The sequence below is a fragment of the Zootoca vivipara genome, chromosome 1 (assembly GCF_963506605.1).
Source record: "Zootoca vivipara chromosome 1, rZooViv1.1, whole genome shotgun sequence".
In the NCBI taxonomy this organism is placed as follows: domain Eukaryota; kingdom Metazoa; phylum Chordata; class Lepidosauria; order Squamata; family Lacertidae; genus Zootoca; species Zootoca vivipara.
The window spans coordinates 87,581,344-87,598,373 of NC_083276.1; the positions used below are offsets into that span (position 1 = coordinate 87,581,344).

At 42.6% G+C, this 17,030-nt stretch overlaps 1 protein-coding gene across 5 annotated transcripts in view; it reads left to right on the forward strand.

The window, feature by feature from the left end:
- The first annotated feature begins 2,286 nt into the window (after window positions 1–2,286).
- LOC118091379 (cytochrome P450 27C1) overlaps window positions 2,287–17,030 on the forward strand; it is a 29,869-nt gene continuing 15,125 nt past the window's right edge. Inside the window, exons 1-6 of one of the 5 annotated variants that reach the window (XM_035128335.2) lie at window positions 2,787–2,924; window positions 3,402–3,650; window positions 10,099–10,289; window positions 11,956–12,155; window positions 13,557–13,766; window positions 14,875–15,038. In XM_035128335.2, the coding sequence (XP_034984226.1) occupies window positions 10,180–10,289; window positions 11,956–12,155; window positions 13,557–13,766; window positions 14,875–15,038 (684 nt within the window). In that variant the 5' untranslated portion in view covers window positions 2,787–2,924; window positions 3,402–3,650; window positions 10,099–10,179. Of the gene's footprint in view, window positions 2,925–3,401; window positions 3,651–3,753; window positions 6,936–10,098; window positions 10,290–11,955; window positions 12,156–13,556; window positions 13,767–14,874; window positions 15,039–17,030 lie in introns of those variants that run through there. The other 4 variants (XM_035128344.2, XM_035128316.2, XM_035128353.2 and 1 more) reach the window with 4 other exon arrangements.

Consider the following 17,030-nt stretch of genomic DNA (forward strand, 5'->3'; position numbering starts at 1 on the left):
ACTGAAACAAGGCAGTCCTGAAGATTGCAGTGAGTGTTGGATATTGGAGAGCAGGAAGAAATTGTGTTTCCATGCTTGTGTGTTGTTTTTAAGTGACCAATATTGCAATGAAAGAAAGAAAATGGAAGATGTTGCATGTTTCTTCTTGACTGTTGGGGTAGGTATTTGGCAAAAATAGTTGGATGGCAAACAAGTTGCAAACTGATCTTTTGGGTGAAGACGCCTAAAAATACAAAGAACAAACGAGGTGGTGTTTGCCCGTATGAAAAAATCCTAAAACCACATTAGGGTGATACTTTTATTTAGCCAACCAAACCCTTCTTAAATAGAGCACAAGCTTTCAATTTTTCCAGAAGTCATTATGTTAATTGGGTTTTTTTTAAAGCAAAGGGTGGTGATGGAAAATTTTGGCTGATGTTAAAGCCATGGATCGAGTCTGTGTTTCAGTCAGTCTTAAGATAGAACATTGGAGGTGGGAGCAGACATTCAGTTGGGTCTGTAATAATACAGTGGTCTAGTTTGCATGTCACATTAGGCCCCAGTTTAAAGCAAACTATGGCTTCATCTGAACAAGTATTGAACAAATGCTCATCCTCTGTCACTGCCATGCCATAGACAACACAAGTCAGAGCCTGACATGTCATATTGTCTGAATCCAGGCTCATCATTTGATTCTGTCCAAACAAACTGAGCAGTAATCAAGGTTCAAGTCAAGCCCAGGTTTGGATGACCTAACAAGCCAAATTCTGGCTCGTTTCATCTCTGGTATGGCAGAAGTGCTACAGTGCTTTTTTGAGCCGCATGCACTAGCACAATGCTTGTTCACATTAACCCATAGTTTATTTTAAATCAGAGTTTCAGGTGATGTGAAAACTGGACTGGCGAGTTACAAAGTAGCTTTGCTCACAGTGGATGCAGTTCAGTTTTGATCACAAATAGTGAATAACAAGTGTAATGGTGGAAGTGTCCATTTTAATGTGGTGGTTTATATTTGAAATACTGTAATTACAGAAATGCTGATTGCTTTTGATCAATATAATTATATCTTAATGGATATCACATGGAAGATAGTACAGGCTTGTTTTCTCCTGCTCTGGAGGGTTGGACTTGAACCAATGGCTTTGTGTTACAGGAAAGGAGATTCCGACTAAACATCAGGGAGAACTTTTTGACAGGAGGAGCTGTTCGGCAGTGGAATGAGCTCCCTCAGGAGATTGTGGACTCTCCTTCCTTGGAGGTTTCTAAGCAGAGGTTGGATGACCATCTGTCTTGGGTGCTTTAGTTGAGATTCCTGCATTGCAGGGGATTGGACTATCTGACCCTTGGTGTCCCTTCCAACCCTAAAATTCTATGAACAAACCCACTGAGGGAATTATGGTACTCATGCCCAGGATTTGCCCATTCTTAATTTCACACATCCATGCCGCCTCTGTTAATCGGTTAGATTACTAGAAGATTCTGGCAATTTTCCTAGCATACCTTGTGATTTCCCCCTTTCCATTTAATGCAGCCCAACTGCTAGATTTATTATCATTCATTATCACTTAATTGGAACAAAGCAGGCTGGGAGCACATTGAGCTGCTGGGACAAAGTTCAGCAACTTTGTCCAAACAGGCCAAACCCTACGCCAAAGGATAAATGGACATAAATCTGACATTAGGAATCACAAGACAGAAAAACCAGTAGGAGAACACTTCAATCTCCCAGGACATTTTATACAAGATCTCAAAGTAGCTGTTTTATTGCAGAAAAATTTCAGAAACAGACTGGAAAGCGAAGTTGCTGAATTGCAGCTCATTACCAAGCTTAAAACCATGGAGAGACCAGGTCTGAATAGGGACACTGGATTCTCATCTCATTATACATGATAAAGCTTTCTTTAGCACCTCAGCCCTTGCTTTTCCCTGCAAGACCAATTACAGTCGTTAACAGTCGTTACAGTCATCTACAGTTTCACCACTCCTGTCAGCCAATCACCCATTCCCACCACCCTTCTGAGTAATACCCCTCCCCACCCTCGGACTATACATAAGGGTCTGGTGACCTCTGTTTCAGTGTATCTGAAGAAGTGTGCATGCACACGAAAGCTCATACCTCTGACAAACTTAGTTGGTCTCTAAGGTGCTACTGGAAGGATTTTTTTTATTTTGTTTTGACTTCTTTGTGCAGCTTAGGAATCGGGCTGAGCATCAGCTGACACATGGAAACCAAGCCGACCGAGAGAAAGAGGCACCTCACAGCCAAATCCTCCCCCCCTTTTTTGCCAAAACAGTGGGGAGGAGAGTAGATAAACCTGCATGTTGACCAGTTTCAGATCAGACACTCATGTGGGGCATTTCATCTGACCTAAATGAAACAGAATACACCCCGCCTCCTTCCCCTCGTGGCAGGAGGCCACCCCGCCTTTTTCCAGCCTCAGGGGAGGGACCCTTTAATAATGGTCTGTGTGCACTGATGCTCAGGCAGCGAAGAGTTTGGGGAAGAAGCACTGCTGGACGAGAAATCCCACAGAGGAGCTGCGACTCAATGAAAGGCGGCAGCCCCTGAAGTGCAGCAGACAGAGAAAATGTCTCTCCTCGCCAAGGTCTTGAGAAGGGACTGCAGGCAGGTGCTCGAGCCTCGCCGGAGCTGCGTTGGCGGCGTGGCTTTTGCCACCAGGCTTCACCAGCTGCCCAAACTTTCAGGCAGCCCGTTCCTGGAGGGGCAGAAGGAGGCAGCTGCGAGAGCGGAGGACAAAGACGACGACGACGACGAGATGGGGGCAGCTTCGGACCGTGGAGGCCGGGGGCTCCTCCTCGACGCCTGCCAGCATCCGAGCCACCAGAGAGTGAGGAGCCTGAGGGAAATGCCCGGACCCAAGACCTTCTCCAATCTGGTCGAGTTATTCTGGAAGGATGGCTTCAGCCGCATTCACGAGATCCAGGTACCATTGAGCGGAAGGGAATCCGTGGCAGGAGGCGGTCGACGAAATTGGGCAACAAAAGAGCGAGTAAACCACGGTTGTGAGACTGGAAGATTTCACACGCATCTCTCTCCCCTCGCAGGGCTCCCTTGTCGTCTGATTGTGAAGCAAGGAGGGCAGTTTTCTTGTGTGTGTGTGACCCTTCAGAAAATGAAATCAGTTTTGTGTTATTTCCCCAAGACTTAGCCTTGCTTTGTTTTCCAGAGGAGTATATGAACCCTATTGTAAAATATCGGGTTGCAGATACAACCTAGAGAGATTGTAGGAGGGTGTGCGCGCGTGTCCTTTTTTATAGGCTATATACGGTATAAAAAACGGTCTGATAACTTTACCGACAAGTCAGAAAATAGGTGGCAGAAAATATAACTAGCTGGTATTTAAATAGTTTTGAAGTCTGAAGCGTGACTTCTGAGGTGGTTTTTTTTTTTTTTGTGGCAGATGCGCTCCGAGGGGACTGAAAAGAACGTGAAAGGAGGTGTTGCGGGGAAATGTCTGAGCTCGAGACTTTGGTCAAGGCTATTTGCTTGACGCGCGTGACGCAACCTCGTGCGTCCTATGTGTGTCCGTGAGGTCACCGCTCCCGTTCGCGGAGCTAACGAGGGAGTTCCGGGGTCGCAGGGCTGAAACCCGCACCTTTCTCCTCAGCTCTAGCGGCGAGAGACCATTTTGTCGCCTTCGTTTACACAGGTCTCCGGGAAAGGGGGGACGTTTAGTATGTATGCACATTATAGATAGATAGATAGATAGATAGATAGATAGATAGATAGATAGATAGATAGATAGATAGATAGATAGATAGATATGGTTCGGTTGACGGGAAAGAGAGAGAGAAAGAGAGGGGGGGGGGAGAGAAGCAGCAGCATGAGCTGCCGGCGAGAAAGTTGTACAAGCGTCTCCTTAGCTGGAGGCGGGCGCTTTAAAACCCTCCCCGTTTCCCGGCGAACTTCCTTCCTTCCTTCTTTCCCTCTCCCTCGCTCCCCATTGAAAGAGAGCGCGAAACAGTGGCGATTGGAGGAGACGCAGGGAGGCCACGGCTCCTCCTCGTTCAGCTCCCCGGTGCCCTAATGCCCACGGCGCCGCGTGGGTGACGAGGCCTCTTCCTCCCGCGCCAAAAGGCGCCACTCCTCCGTTCGCCGCCCCATATGCTGGCAGGGAGATGAGCACCACGTGACGTGGGGTTGAGGAGGGTGGTGGGACTAGCAGTTGTCTGTTTTCCAGCTTGAACGGGTTTTTTTTTTTGGGGGGGGAAGGCAGGGTGATTTTGAAGAGAGGCAATACTAAGATCTCTCCCCGCCCCCCGCTTATGGTTAGCGCTTGGCTGCTAATTTGCCCACATCTGGTTATGTGCTCAGCTCCCTCCCCCCACCCCCGGTCGCATAACAGGAGGGTTGCTATGGAGCCAGGAGTATTAATAATAATAATTTAATGTTGTGATGCATTTCTTAACTCCTGTCTGCCCTCACATTTCCCTGTGAGCACTAAGATCCACTGAGAGCACCCTCTTAAATATATTAGCGGGATATATCCTATCTTATCTTTCATTAGCAAGGGAATATGAAAGGACCTCTCAGCAGTTACTCACAACTACCAAACTTCCCAGTATGCAATATTTGATGGTCAAGGTAGTAACAATAGTGTGTGTGTAAGTGTGTAAGTAAACCTTTTTGGTCATTTTAAAACCTCATGAGGCCAACCTCCGGAAGAAAATAAAGCAGTCCCACACCGGTCCCTGGGATGGAAGGCTCAGCGAAGCAGATGTAAAACGTTAGCGCTGTCAAGTGCCAGGAACAGCATGGATGGCAAATTCACCAAGTCCTTCGGGGCGGGGGTGCAAAATGTGTTTTTGTGTGGTGTCCCATTAGAGACCTGGATATAACAGGCCCATAGCTACCCAGAAAAGTTCAGCTGATTGACCACTGTGGATACTGTATAGTGGTAGTAGATAAGTAAGATTTTCACATCACCATCACTGCCACAAAAGAACGGAAGCTCTAGTCTGTGTTTGGTCATCCCTACCTCTTCATTGCCTTAAACTCTTCAGAATATTAGGGATCAAACCTGAAGAGACAGGGCGGAATTGGCAACAATGGGGACTCTTTTTAAGAAAAGAAACTGAAGGGTCACAGCTTGGGAGGGAAGGAATAACCTTCCTGTCCCCAGCGCACTACAATTCCACCTCGATAGCTGTAATTATTTCGATAAAAACAAGAAGCCTAGCTGCTATTACGCATTAAGCATAATGTGCAGCCTGACCACGAACTGTGGCATGTAGGATAGTGTGTCTAGGAACAATAGTGTCAACTGACCATACTGTCTCCTTGCTTTAGAAGTTGACTAGTACTTCAGTGGGACAAAGTAAAATAAAAAAAATCCTTCAGTAGCACCTTAAAGACCAACTAAGTTTTTATTTTGGTATGAGCTTTCGTGTTCATGCACACTTCTTCAGATACCTGAAGTGGGACAGCTTGCAATATTTATTTGAAGGAAATTCCCTGGAAAGCAGTCAAGAAACTGTAACCATTAGCCTTTATATAGGCAGATTATCCTAACTACTACTACAGTCTCCCAAGAAGGGTGTATTCACTATAAAGCTACGGTAATCACCAGGTTAGGATTTATCATTGTTGTTGTAACTACATTTCCCATGTATTGATCTCCAGTGTCCTGTCCAGTACAAATCCAGTGATTTGTAGTATAAGTAGGTTCTGATCCGTACCAATAATAGCCCACTCATGCCATTAGGTCATGAGCTGCACTAAAGAGTTCTCAGCATGAATATCAAGATTATTTCACATACACTTAATGAAGAACAGCATCAAACATCACTGAAAGAGGGTCCAGTTTCCATAAGCATACTATTGTTATTTGACAATTGTTCCAAATCATCAGCAAGGCCTCAGCACTTGGTATGATTGCTGTATATTACCTCCAAGTTCAGAGGAAACATGGCTCTGAAAACTAGTAGCTGCTGTGCCCTCAGCTCCTGCCTGTGGGCTTCACAAAGGCACCTGCATGTTAGATTCCTCATATCACCCATCCATTTATTGAAAATATTAACATAAAAGCAACCCTTTCACAATGTTGGTTGCACAATAGAAAGGGGATAGCTGATTAAATAATTAACTCAAGCGGTCTGTTTCAATTGTACATCCATGTAGGGAAATAAACTATTTACAATACATTGGAAGCTACAGGAAGTGGTAGCAAGCAAGTAGGCCTACACGACTCAGACTGTAGAACTGTGTAGCTTTCTTGTTCAAGGGTTTTATGCAAACCACCACACTTATGCAACTCTCTAAAAGAATTAATAAAACTCTGTTAAGAACATAAGTGAATAGAAAAGAAAATAATAATCTGAAACCTTTGAGCAATCACAGCAGCTACTTAAAATATGCCGTCTGACATGCAGAATGTTCCATGCATCACCATATGTGAAAGTGGGGGAGGGAGTTGAGTGGTTTTACAATGAAGGTTCTGTTTGTCAGTAACCTGACTCCAACATTAAGCCAGGCCACAACATCTATGCCTAGCTCTGCTTTGGTTAAAGAGAAACATCTTTCCTTTAGAAGAGCTATAGCTATGCAATGTGTTCTCTGCATTGTTAAGCAAGAAAGCAGATAATGATTTTCCCACCCTCCCAAAATCTGTATATTTGCATGTGAAGTGGTATGTGGCATTAGCAGGGGGGGAACATAAATTATAAACAGTGTTTTAATGATTGAACAAAGATTAAATGCTTGTATGACATTGGGGAGCGCAGTGAGCAGGCAATATTTCACAGCGCAGCATTTAAACGTCATTGGGATTATTAGGAGGTTTTTTTAATTAATTGCCAGATTTAGATTTTCTGTTTTGTTTCGTTTTGGTGAAGAAAGCCCTTCTCTGCAGCACTACTGAGGCCATAGCAGATTGGATCCCTAAATTCTCATGAGAGCAGAACTCTCACAGAATACTCCAGCTAGCACAAGCCGGGTAATGTGATTTTCACTTATTCTGTTCTTTTTCTGCAGCCCTCTGTGCTCTCTGAAAATATGGCTTGGAGGTCTGGGGACCTCCAGGAACAACATGGGAGGGGAAAAAAAGGAACAGATGAAAATCACCTCCTTTCCTTTTGCCTGCAGCAGCCTTCCTTGGATGAGAGTTCTTTTCATTCATAGAAGGGCAGTTTAGGATCCAAGCCGTAGTTCTTGAATGCTGAGCATAATTTCCAAATGAATCCCAGAATACTCAAGCACAACTTTAGTTTTTCTTTCTTTAAATAGACTTCGTTGCTCAGTTTTGAAATAAAGTGGTTCAATCACAATTTATTTAATGAAGTATAATCTATCATCTTTATGTAATACAATCTGCTAGGGAAGGCACTTTTTTCATTCTTCATAGTTCAAATGTTTTTCACCAGCTCTTCTTTCATAATTGTCCTCCTGTTGTCTCCAGCTGGCAGAGATTCATTGCTATATGAATAAGCCTCCTTCCCTCTAAAATTATATAGAATTTTGCAATGTATTTAAAAGATTAAAGCTGCTGTAAAGTGGGGACATTTAAGGGCACATATTCCCCCCCCCCCGGCAATCAGTATATAGACCATAAATAGATTTTTCCAAGAAATGGGAAAACCAAAAGTATTGCAGAAGAAAGAACTAAACAAAAATGGAATATTTTGCTTACTAATATGGCTGTTCCTAGAAACAAAAAGCAACCCTCAACCCACTTGTCTGTGATAGTTACCAACCAACTGCTAATGTTTTCTTGGAAAGGAGATTGAAATGGTTGTGGTGGATGACCTGTAGCCATTCTTGGATGAAGCTATTTTCATCCCATTTCAGTCTGGGTTCAGATCTGGATTTGGGACTGAATTGGCTTTGTTTGCCCTGATGTACGACCTTCATTGAGAGAAGGGGAGTATGCTCTTGCTTCTTCTGCTTGATCTCTCAGCAGCTTTTGATACCACTGACCACAGTAGCCTTCTGGACTGGTTTTGTGGCATGTTGTTAGTAGATCCTATACTGCTGCAGTGTTAGTACCAGAGAGTAGCTTTGGAGGAGTGGTGTTTGCCCCTTTGGAATTTGTACTCAATGCTCTTTAATATCTATATGAAGGTGTCGGGATTAGGAGCAAAGTGTTACCAGTATGCTGAAGACGAATATTTCTATTCCTTTCTTAGATCTGAGTCAGGAGTACAGGCTCTGCACAGAGCGCAGTGCTAGGCGGGTTGAGGGCCAATAAACCTAAGTGGTGTATGCATGTGGGGAAGGAAGTATATTCTCACAGTGGGACTTCCCCCATCTCTTCCCACATGGCCCCAAACCTGTTCTGTGATTCTTCCCCAGCCTTCCAGAGCATAGCACGGAGGGAGGTGGGAGTTCCACTGCATGAGCAGACCTCATTCTGAGCACACAACAACTTAGTTGATTCCCTCTTTTAGTTTAAAACCTGGCAGTGTGGAAGCCCTGTGGGTGAGTGGTTTCTGTATCTGGGAGACAGGTCAGCTACCATACCTTGTTCTAGGTGGGGTTGCATTCTCTCTGAAGGAATATCTGTATAGTCTCCTGTGTCACCTGAGGAGCATGTGGCCTTGGTGGGTAGGAATGCCTTGTGTCAGCTTTAGTTGATTAGACAGCTATGGCTTTTCCTGGCCTAAGAAAAGAAGCTTGCCTGCTGTGGTCCTGGCACTGGCAACCTGAAGACTGGATTAATGAAATGCGTTTAATGTGGGGCTTCCTTTAAGCTTAGTCCAGAAACTGCAGCTGGAGCAGAATATTGCAGATAGGTTGTTGACTGGGACAGGCAGTCAGCACCATATAGCACCTGTCCTGGGGGTGCTGCTCTGGCTGCCAACATGCTACAGAGCTCACTTCAATGTTTTCTTTTTAGCCCTAAACAATTTGAGACCAGGTTACCTAAGGGACTGTTTCTCTTCATATATCTCTGCCTGGAAACAGCACTATTCAGTTCTGTATGCCCCAGAGGTGTGCTTAGCATACACTAGAAACTGGGCTTTTGCAGTTGCAGCTCCAGCCCTCTGGAATAAGCTACATTTTGAAACACCTAGCATTCTGATATTTAGACAGCCAGTAATGATATTTTTATTTAAGAAGACTTTCATTTACCCTGCCATTTTATGGAATAATAACTGTATAATTGTATTACTGGCTTTATAGACTTCCATTTACAGTGGTACCTTCGGTTCTAGAACGCCGAAAGCCTGGAAGTAAATGTTTCCGTTTTTGAACATTTTTTGGAACCCGAACGTGCAACACAGCTTCTGCTGAATGCAAGAAGCTCTTGCAACCAATGGAAAGCCGCTCTTCGGTTTTTGAATGTTTCAGAAGCTGAACCGGTTTCCGAAATGGATTCTGTTCGAGACCCGAGGTACCACTGTATAAAGTTCTTAATCTTTCATGTTTTATACTTCATCTTCCTTTATTGTACACTGCTTTGTTAACTTTTTATTATAAAGTAAAATAAATAAAATGTCACTTCAAATCATTAAAAATGTGGGCAAAGTTCCATTTCAGGTTTGTTGGAATTTCTTAACACACTGTTCGTATTCCAATCCTAACACACTGTAAAAATTATTCAGACACATCTAATGTTGATTATGTCAAACTCTTATAATGTTTATAATATAACTTACATAAAATGAATAAATATATATTGTTTGCATGCTCTAACAGTACATTCTCCTGAACTCTGATAAACATATTTGGCCACTGGGGGGGGGGGTAAAAAGAGAGCATTTTCATAAGCTTCACAACTGGGCAAAACAGAAAGCACACCTGATCTTATACTTCAAGTTCTTGAAATTATGTAGAATGCCTGTAGTGATCATATTGCTGAAGTTTTTAATTCCCTGGGTTACAATACAGATTTGTCCATGACAGAACTTGTAATGTTGCATTTTGAAGAGGGAACCATGCCCTGGGGCAATTCTTGGGCTCAGATTAAAATCAGATTAAAACCCATTTTGCTTTGACTCCTTGAACTCTGCAACAGCAGCTTTTCAGGTGCCAGGGAATCTGGGAAACCAGGCTATAATGTAGTTCATTATTTCTAACTGAATAGCCATATGATTATATTTTTTCTTGCTGGTAAGAATGAATAATGTATTCATCTGAAATTTACTTTTCATTCATAGCAGAAGCACGTTCGGGAATATGGAAAAATTTTCAAGTCTCATTTTGGTCCCAAACTAGTTGTATCCATTGCAGATCGAGGCATGGTTGCTCAGGTTCTTCGGGAAGAAGGATCCGCGCCACAACGAGCTGACATGGATTCCTGGCAGGAATACAGGGATCTACGGGGGAGAGCTACAGGACTTATATCTGCGTGAGTGGAATGGTATTTTTTGGCATTATGTTGCCAAACAATGTTTATATCTTTGGGTTCGCACAAAAGACACTGATGATACATTATAAACTGTTTTTGATTAATGCGTTTCTTGAAAGAATGTGCTTGTAACATGATGCATGTAACCTATGGGGATGAGTGTTGGCAAATGCCCTTAGGGAACATTCAGAGTAATTATTGATGCAATGTGCTTATTCCAAAGAAAGCCAATCCCTTTATGACCCACAGACATTCTTCTGCTTTTATCACATGATAACATTGCAGCAGCTAAGTGCTTTATGTAGTAAGAACTAGACGGTACATTAGTAAAGGTTAGCAACATCTCAATGGAGTGTCCAGTGATGGAATGTTCCATTTCCTCCATAGTTAAATGTGTGACAATGTTGGTCAAATTCAAAAAATTTATTGGAATGTTAGTCATTCTCAGAGTAAACCCATAACTTAAGTCCATCAACGTCAATGGATCTATTCGGTGTTTAACTACCGTAACACAGAATGTCACCCATTTTTAATATGCAGTCGAACAAACCCCACTGTTATATATATTTAAAGTCCACTGAAGTGAATTACATTTAATTTGAAATGGCATGGCACAATTGAGAAAGCGAACATTTAATAATTAGACTTAAAGTATGATATCCACTTGTATCATCTTGCTTGCAGCATTTTGCTTGCTTAACAGACTTCTGCTTGTGTAAATGGGGCTTACTGATCCTCTCCTTCCTATTGCAGCCACCCACATACCCCAAGGGCACAGTGGGGAGAAGGAGAAGTTTGAGCTCCATCAGGTCCACTAGCTTAACATCAGATCTCCCCTCAATATACTTAAGAATATAAGGAAGCTAGCAAGGACTAGATGCATTTCATGGAAGCGGGGGACAAACTCTGATCAAATTGGTATGAATAGTATGGGTCACATTCTTCTCAAAACTTCTAATTAATTTACATGTGAGTTGTTATGATGCCCCATTGCCTAGTTTGATATATATTAATAACAAAATTCAGCAGCACTGATCCAGATATATTCCATTATACACAAAGATCTCCTATGTTCAAACAACAGTGCTAGGCACCTTTTTGGAGGAGGGGGAAATGGGGAGGCAGCTGGACTTACCAGTAATTGTATCCTAACTGATCTGATCAGTCTACACAGTTTCACCTCACCTCTAGGGTGGCCTCTTATAAATCAGAAAAAAAACTCAACACAAGAGGACAAAAGAAGACACAGGTTTGCATATGCTAATGCACAAACACACATTTAGAAACAAGTAATACAACCTAAATGGAAATATAATCTCAATATAGCAGCGACAACTGAGACCAGGTGAACTGTTTGCCTATTCAGCCTGCTATTCAAGTTGATGGGCAACTTCAAGGGCACTGCTATCTCCTTTTATGGTTATTTATCTTGAAACTGGACTAGGACCAGTTTGTAAAATATGTAATATATAACCAGTAAGGCAATGTGCTATCTGCTTCTTGTTGAATCTAAATGATTGAATAACCAGCACACAAATATTATTCCTGCAACAACACTCTCAAGAGTAGACACATTTGGTTATGGCTTTCTAATGAGACATGTTCTCTTTTTTACTTATTGACATAAATAATTCTTTAGATTGTTTTAAACTGTTATTTCTTCCAGAGAAGGGGAACAGTGGCTAAAAATGAGGCGTGTACTAAGGCAAAAAATGGTAAAACCCAAAGATGTTGCCATTTTCTCAGGAGGAGTTAATGAAGTTATTGCAGATTTAATTAAGAGAATCCACATTCTCAGAAATCAAGAAGAAGATGGGGAAACAGTGACAAATGTTAACAACCTTTTTTTCAAGTATTCATTGGAAGGTGAGATTGATCATTCATTATTAGAAATTATTGGAAGATGTGGCTGTGTTGGTGTTTCATCAACCATTATTGTTTATTATTATTATTATTATTATTATTATTATTATTATCATCAACAACTACAACAACAACAACAACTACTACTACTACTACTACTACTACTACTGTAACTGCTCTTGCATTACTCAAGTTGGCAAAGGGAACACACTTATATTCAACACAAAGGTACAATGTCTGGATAAGCAGTATTCAGCTATTAAGAAGAACAGTATAATTGTCTCGCAATACATTCCACAGTACATCAGGAGTAGTTGACTTTTCTTGCCTGCAAAGTGCACATGTGTTGTTGGACGGCTGCTCACAGACTGCATGCCTGTGGGCATGGACACCAGTGGATGGAGCTGGTGTCATTAACAGGCATACACTGGTCCACATATATTGCTCATCTCTGCTGCAGATGGATAAAGTTGCACTGTACATTATTCCTCTTCAGTGTAACGTAGTGCATTATTCAGTGTTTGCACCATTACACCATATGCTATGTGTATGTTGCCTTACTCCACAAAAAAATGCTGTGTATAAATCGGGGACGGATTTAGGTTTCATGAGGCCCTAAGCTACTGAAGGTAATGGGGCCCTTTATATGTCCAGCTGTCCTTTGTCAACAACAAATTGTCACTGTTTTTGTGTTGAATATATGCTATGAGGTAATTTATGAACCTAATAGGCATCTAAAGCCATTTGCATATAACAAAATATGTATTTTATCAAAGTAATTATTGAACTGAAATACAGTTAAGAAGAAGTACAGTCGTACATCGGGTTACAGCTGCTTCAGGTTGCGTCTTTTCGGGTTGCGCTCCATGCCGAACCTGGAAGTACCAGAACAGGTTACTGCTGGGTTTCGGCGTGTGTGTGCATGCGCACAAATGCTAAATTGTGCTTTGCGCATGCGCACAAACGCTAAATTGTGCTTTGCACATGCGCAGAGGTACCGAATCACAACCCGTGTGTGTGCAGACGCAGAACACTACAGGCTGTGAGCGTGCCTCCCGCATGGATCATGTTCGCAACCCAAGCATCCACTGTATATTAATAGTGAAATACATTTTTTTCCTTTACATTTTTTTGGAGGCCCCAAGAGAGTGGGGCCCTAATCTATAGCTTGTTTAGCTTATCTGTAATTTAGCACTGGTGTAAATGTACAGACAATATTATAGCCATGCAACTTAATCCCATGTGTGTTGAGACAATGGGCCTCCCTCCCAAATATGTGCATAGGACTGGGCCTTTGGTTCTTGTTGTGGGTGTGGGTGGGTGTTTGTTAGCTTGCTTTAGTTCTGCACCTTGAATTACTTTGGAAAGGAAAAGAATAAATCCAAAGGTATTTTTATTCTATAGGAGTGGCAACTATTCTGTATGAGTGCCGCCTGGGGTGCTTGGAAAACCAGATCCCCCAGAAGACTGTGGAATACATTGAAGCTTTGGAGTTGATGTTCAGTAGTTTCAAGACTACCATGTATGCAGGAGCCATCCCCAAATGGCTTCGTCCAATTATTCCAAAACCTTGGAGAGAATTCTGTAGATCATGGGATGGACTCTTCAGATTTAGTAAGTTTTTTAAAAAAATCATTTTGGTTTCATATGTTTGCAGTTACTTGGAGGGCAATGTTTTCCTCTTCCTCAATAAATGTAGCAAGGCATTATTGCAGTTCAGGGATGTATTCCAGTAAGGCAGAAGCAGCCAGGGAAGGTGCAGAGCAGGGCCTGTGAGGGACGTGGCATGAGAAAAGGGTGTGTGCCCCAGGGAGAGGCCAGACAGAGAGACCTAGAGGGCTGCATTTGGACCTTGGAGGTGAAGTTCACCACACCTGCTTTAGACCATTCCACAGTGGTTGGCACTGTGGGTTAAACCACAGAGCCTAGGACTTGCCGATCAGAAGATCGGTGGTTTGAATCCCCGTGACGGAGTGAGCTCCTGTAGCTTGGTCCCTGCTCCTGCCAACCTAGCAGTTCGAAAGCATGTCAAAGTGCAAGTAGATAAATAGGTACATGCAAGTTATAAATAGGTAAGTGCAAGTAGATAAATAGATACGTTTACCTTCCCGCTCCGGCGGGAAGGTAAACGGCGTTTCCGTGCGCTGCTCTGGTTCGTCAGCGTACAGTTTCCAGGTCATGTGGTGAGCTTTGTCATGCTGTCCACATGACCTGGAAGCTGTACACCGGCTCCCTTGGCCAATAAAGCGAGATGAGCGCCACAACCCAAGAGTCGGTCACGACTGGACCTAATGGTCAGGGGTCCCTTCACCTTTACCATCTTCCAAACTATGGTTTGGAGACTTTAGAGGAACATCTCAACTGGGCCTGACTTCTCATTGCACCTTACCTAGAAAGCAAAAAGAAAAGAAGATCTCATATTTCAGCTGCGGCCAGGCCGCTTCCCCCACTTTGAGTGTAATTTGCTGTATAACAGAATTTATGTGGGGCTGTAGTTATGTGCTTTGCCCAGTAGATCACTTTGCTTAGCAGAGCTAGGGCAGTTTTCTAACAAGCAATGCATAGTGAGCTTAAAAAAACCCCCAGCACACAACTCTAAACCTGTTATGAAAGCCCTGTGTTGGTTGCTGTCACCAAATGACAAAAGAGAAATAACAGTTTGAGAAATGAAATCTCACTGATTAACAAATGCATTCCCCCTTTGTCTTTCTTCATTGCAAAGCTCAAATTCATGTCGACAATAAATTACATGATATAAAGTCCCTTTTGGACCAGGGGAAAGAGGTAGATGGTGGACTTCTCACAACTCTGCTTAATAGTAAAGAACTTACAGTGGAAGAAATCTATGCCAATATGACTGAGATGCTTTTGGCAGGAGTTGATACAGTAAGTTTACTGCTATGACTGTTGTTGTTATTGCATTATCACTATAATTGCTGTTATTGTTGTTCAGTGGACATTTCCTAAATTCCTTATGAGAGAGCGGGGGAGGGGGAGAAAGAGAATCAGGACTGTTTTAGTTTCTCCCTTGCCTGAGTTTCAATCCAGGGTGACAATGGGATCAGGATTCATATTAAGCCTTCCAATGTGTTGCCTAAGCCTAGAGGCTCACCTTGGCTCAAAGCAGGGCTGGCCCTGACTGGTCCATTTATCTCAAGACAGAATACCTTTAAACCTGCAAGCTACAACCTCCTTTTAGGCCTATTAAATTGGATTAATTCGGTTTGATTTGTAACAATTTGGAAAAACAATAAAAAAATATGGCAAAAAACAAACCTGCTTTTAGGCAACCAAGGAGAAATAAATATGGAATTGTTTTCCTTCCTATGGAATACAGTATAAACAACATTTCATGTTTCGATTGTTGCAGCAGCAAATGATGTAGTGGGGCTGCACCACCCACCTGACCTTCGCTTGTCTGAGTCACTGCAACATGTTGGAACGGAGAGAAGGAGGGGTGTGGTGGTGGCGAGGTCAATCCAGTGCTCCCTCCCACTGGATTTGCACTGTGCTGTCATAATTGCCACTGTGCCCCCCCTTCTCCATCCTGGTATGTTGTAGTGATGGGAGGTGCAGTCCCACCATGTCACCCGCTGTTGCATTGTTCTCTAATATTAGACTTACCTCAGACACATAAATAAATTCTATAAATCTGTAAAGCTATAGCTGTGGTCTGAGGAGCAGCAAACCAGTCTGCTTCTGCCTGCATATATGTAAAACAAATACCATTATCAGAGTTTCTCTAAGAAAGATGGCAAGGCAAAAGTGAGAGTGTTGTTATGTAATTTCATGGTATTTCATGCCAACTCAAGGCATTTGGGTGCCTGAAGCCTGAAGCAAAGGGTGAGAACTTCCACCCTCCCATTCCCATTCCATGTAGAAAAGCTCAGCAGACCATTGAATCTTATTTCAACATCCTCCACTGCATCTTAAGGGCAGTGGCTTTCGTGGGTGCAGGATAGGTTGCATAACACCCACACCCACACTCACAGCTCTCTCCATTCCCTGCCCTTCAATACTTGCCACCTGAGGCAGCTGCCTTACTCTGCCTCATGGTAGGGCCGGCCCTTGGTAAGGGTGAGCTGATGTTATTTTACCTTATGTTACAGATTTGAACTATAATACTCTCCCCAGCAAAATCTATGGAAGTATGATTAAGATAACATTTAACATAAATAATTTGCTTTAATTAAAACTAATTCCACACCCGAATTTAGTAGGTTCTGATTTTAAGCCTGAAGGGTGGAAACCTTGAGGACCTTAGAATAAAACAAAGTGTATCAATTATATATATATATGTTCTATACATGCATTTCTACTTTTAGTTTTGAAGCAAGCTCTTTTATAGAACCTGAATTGGCAATGTTTTGTGCTTTCAGAGCATTTGTCTTAATTTATATCTCCCTCTGTAGCTAGTAATAACCAGATTATCATGATTCTGTATTGCGGTATATGAAAGGAAGTGTCTAAGACCTGGTCCCCCAGTACTATGATTTTAAATATAAAAGCAGCAGGCACAGAAAGGGGTTATTAAAGACTTTGAATAGAATAAGGCAGCTGCTACTGGGCTTCAAAGCACTTCAGTTATTTCAGCACAGTGCCAGTTTTGAAGAGGATGTGAAGGAGCTGGGAACCTGAGAGGAGACACTGTTTAGCTCACAGCAATTTCTTATGTGGTTAGGCACAGCTCCCAGCCTCTACTGAGAGAAGCTGTCCAGAGCTTTTTAGAAAAATGATAATGCAGAACATAATGAAAATAATGAAATGAGGGACTGAAGGCAGCGTAGCACAAAACTGGAAAGAGTGGAGTAATTGCTGCTTGCCCCCTCCTTCTCATGGTTATCATGGGAAGTCAGTCACTTCTGAGTTAAAGTGCAT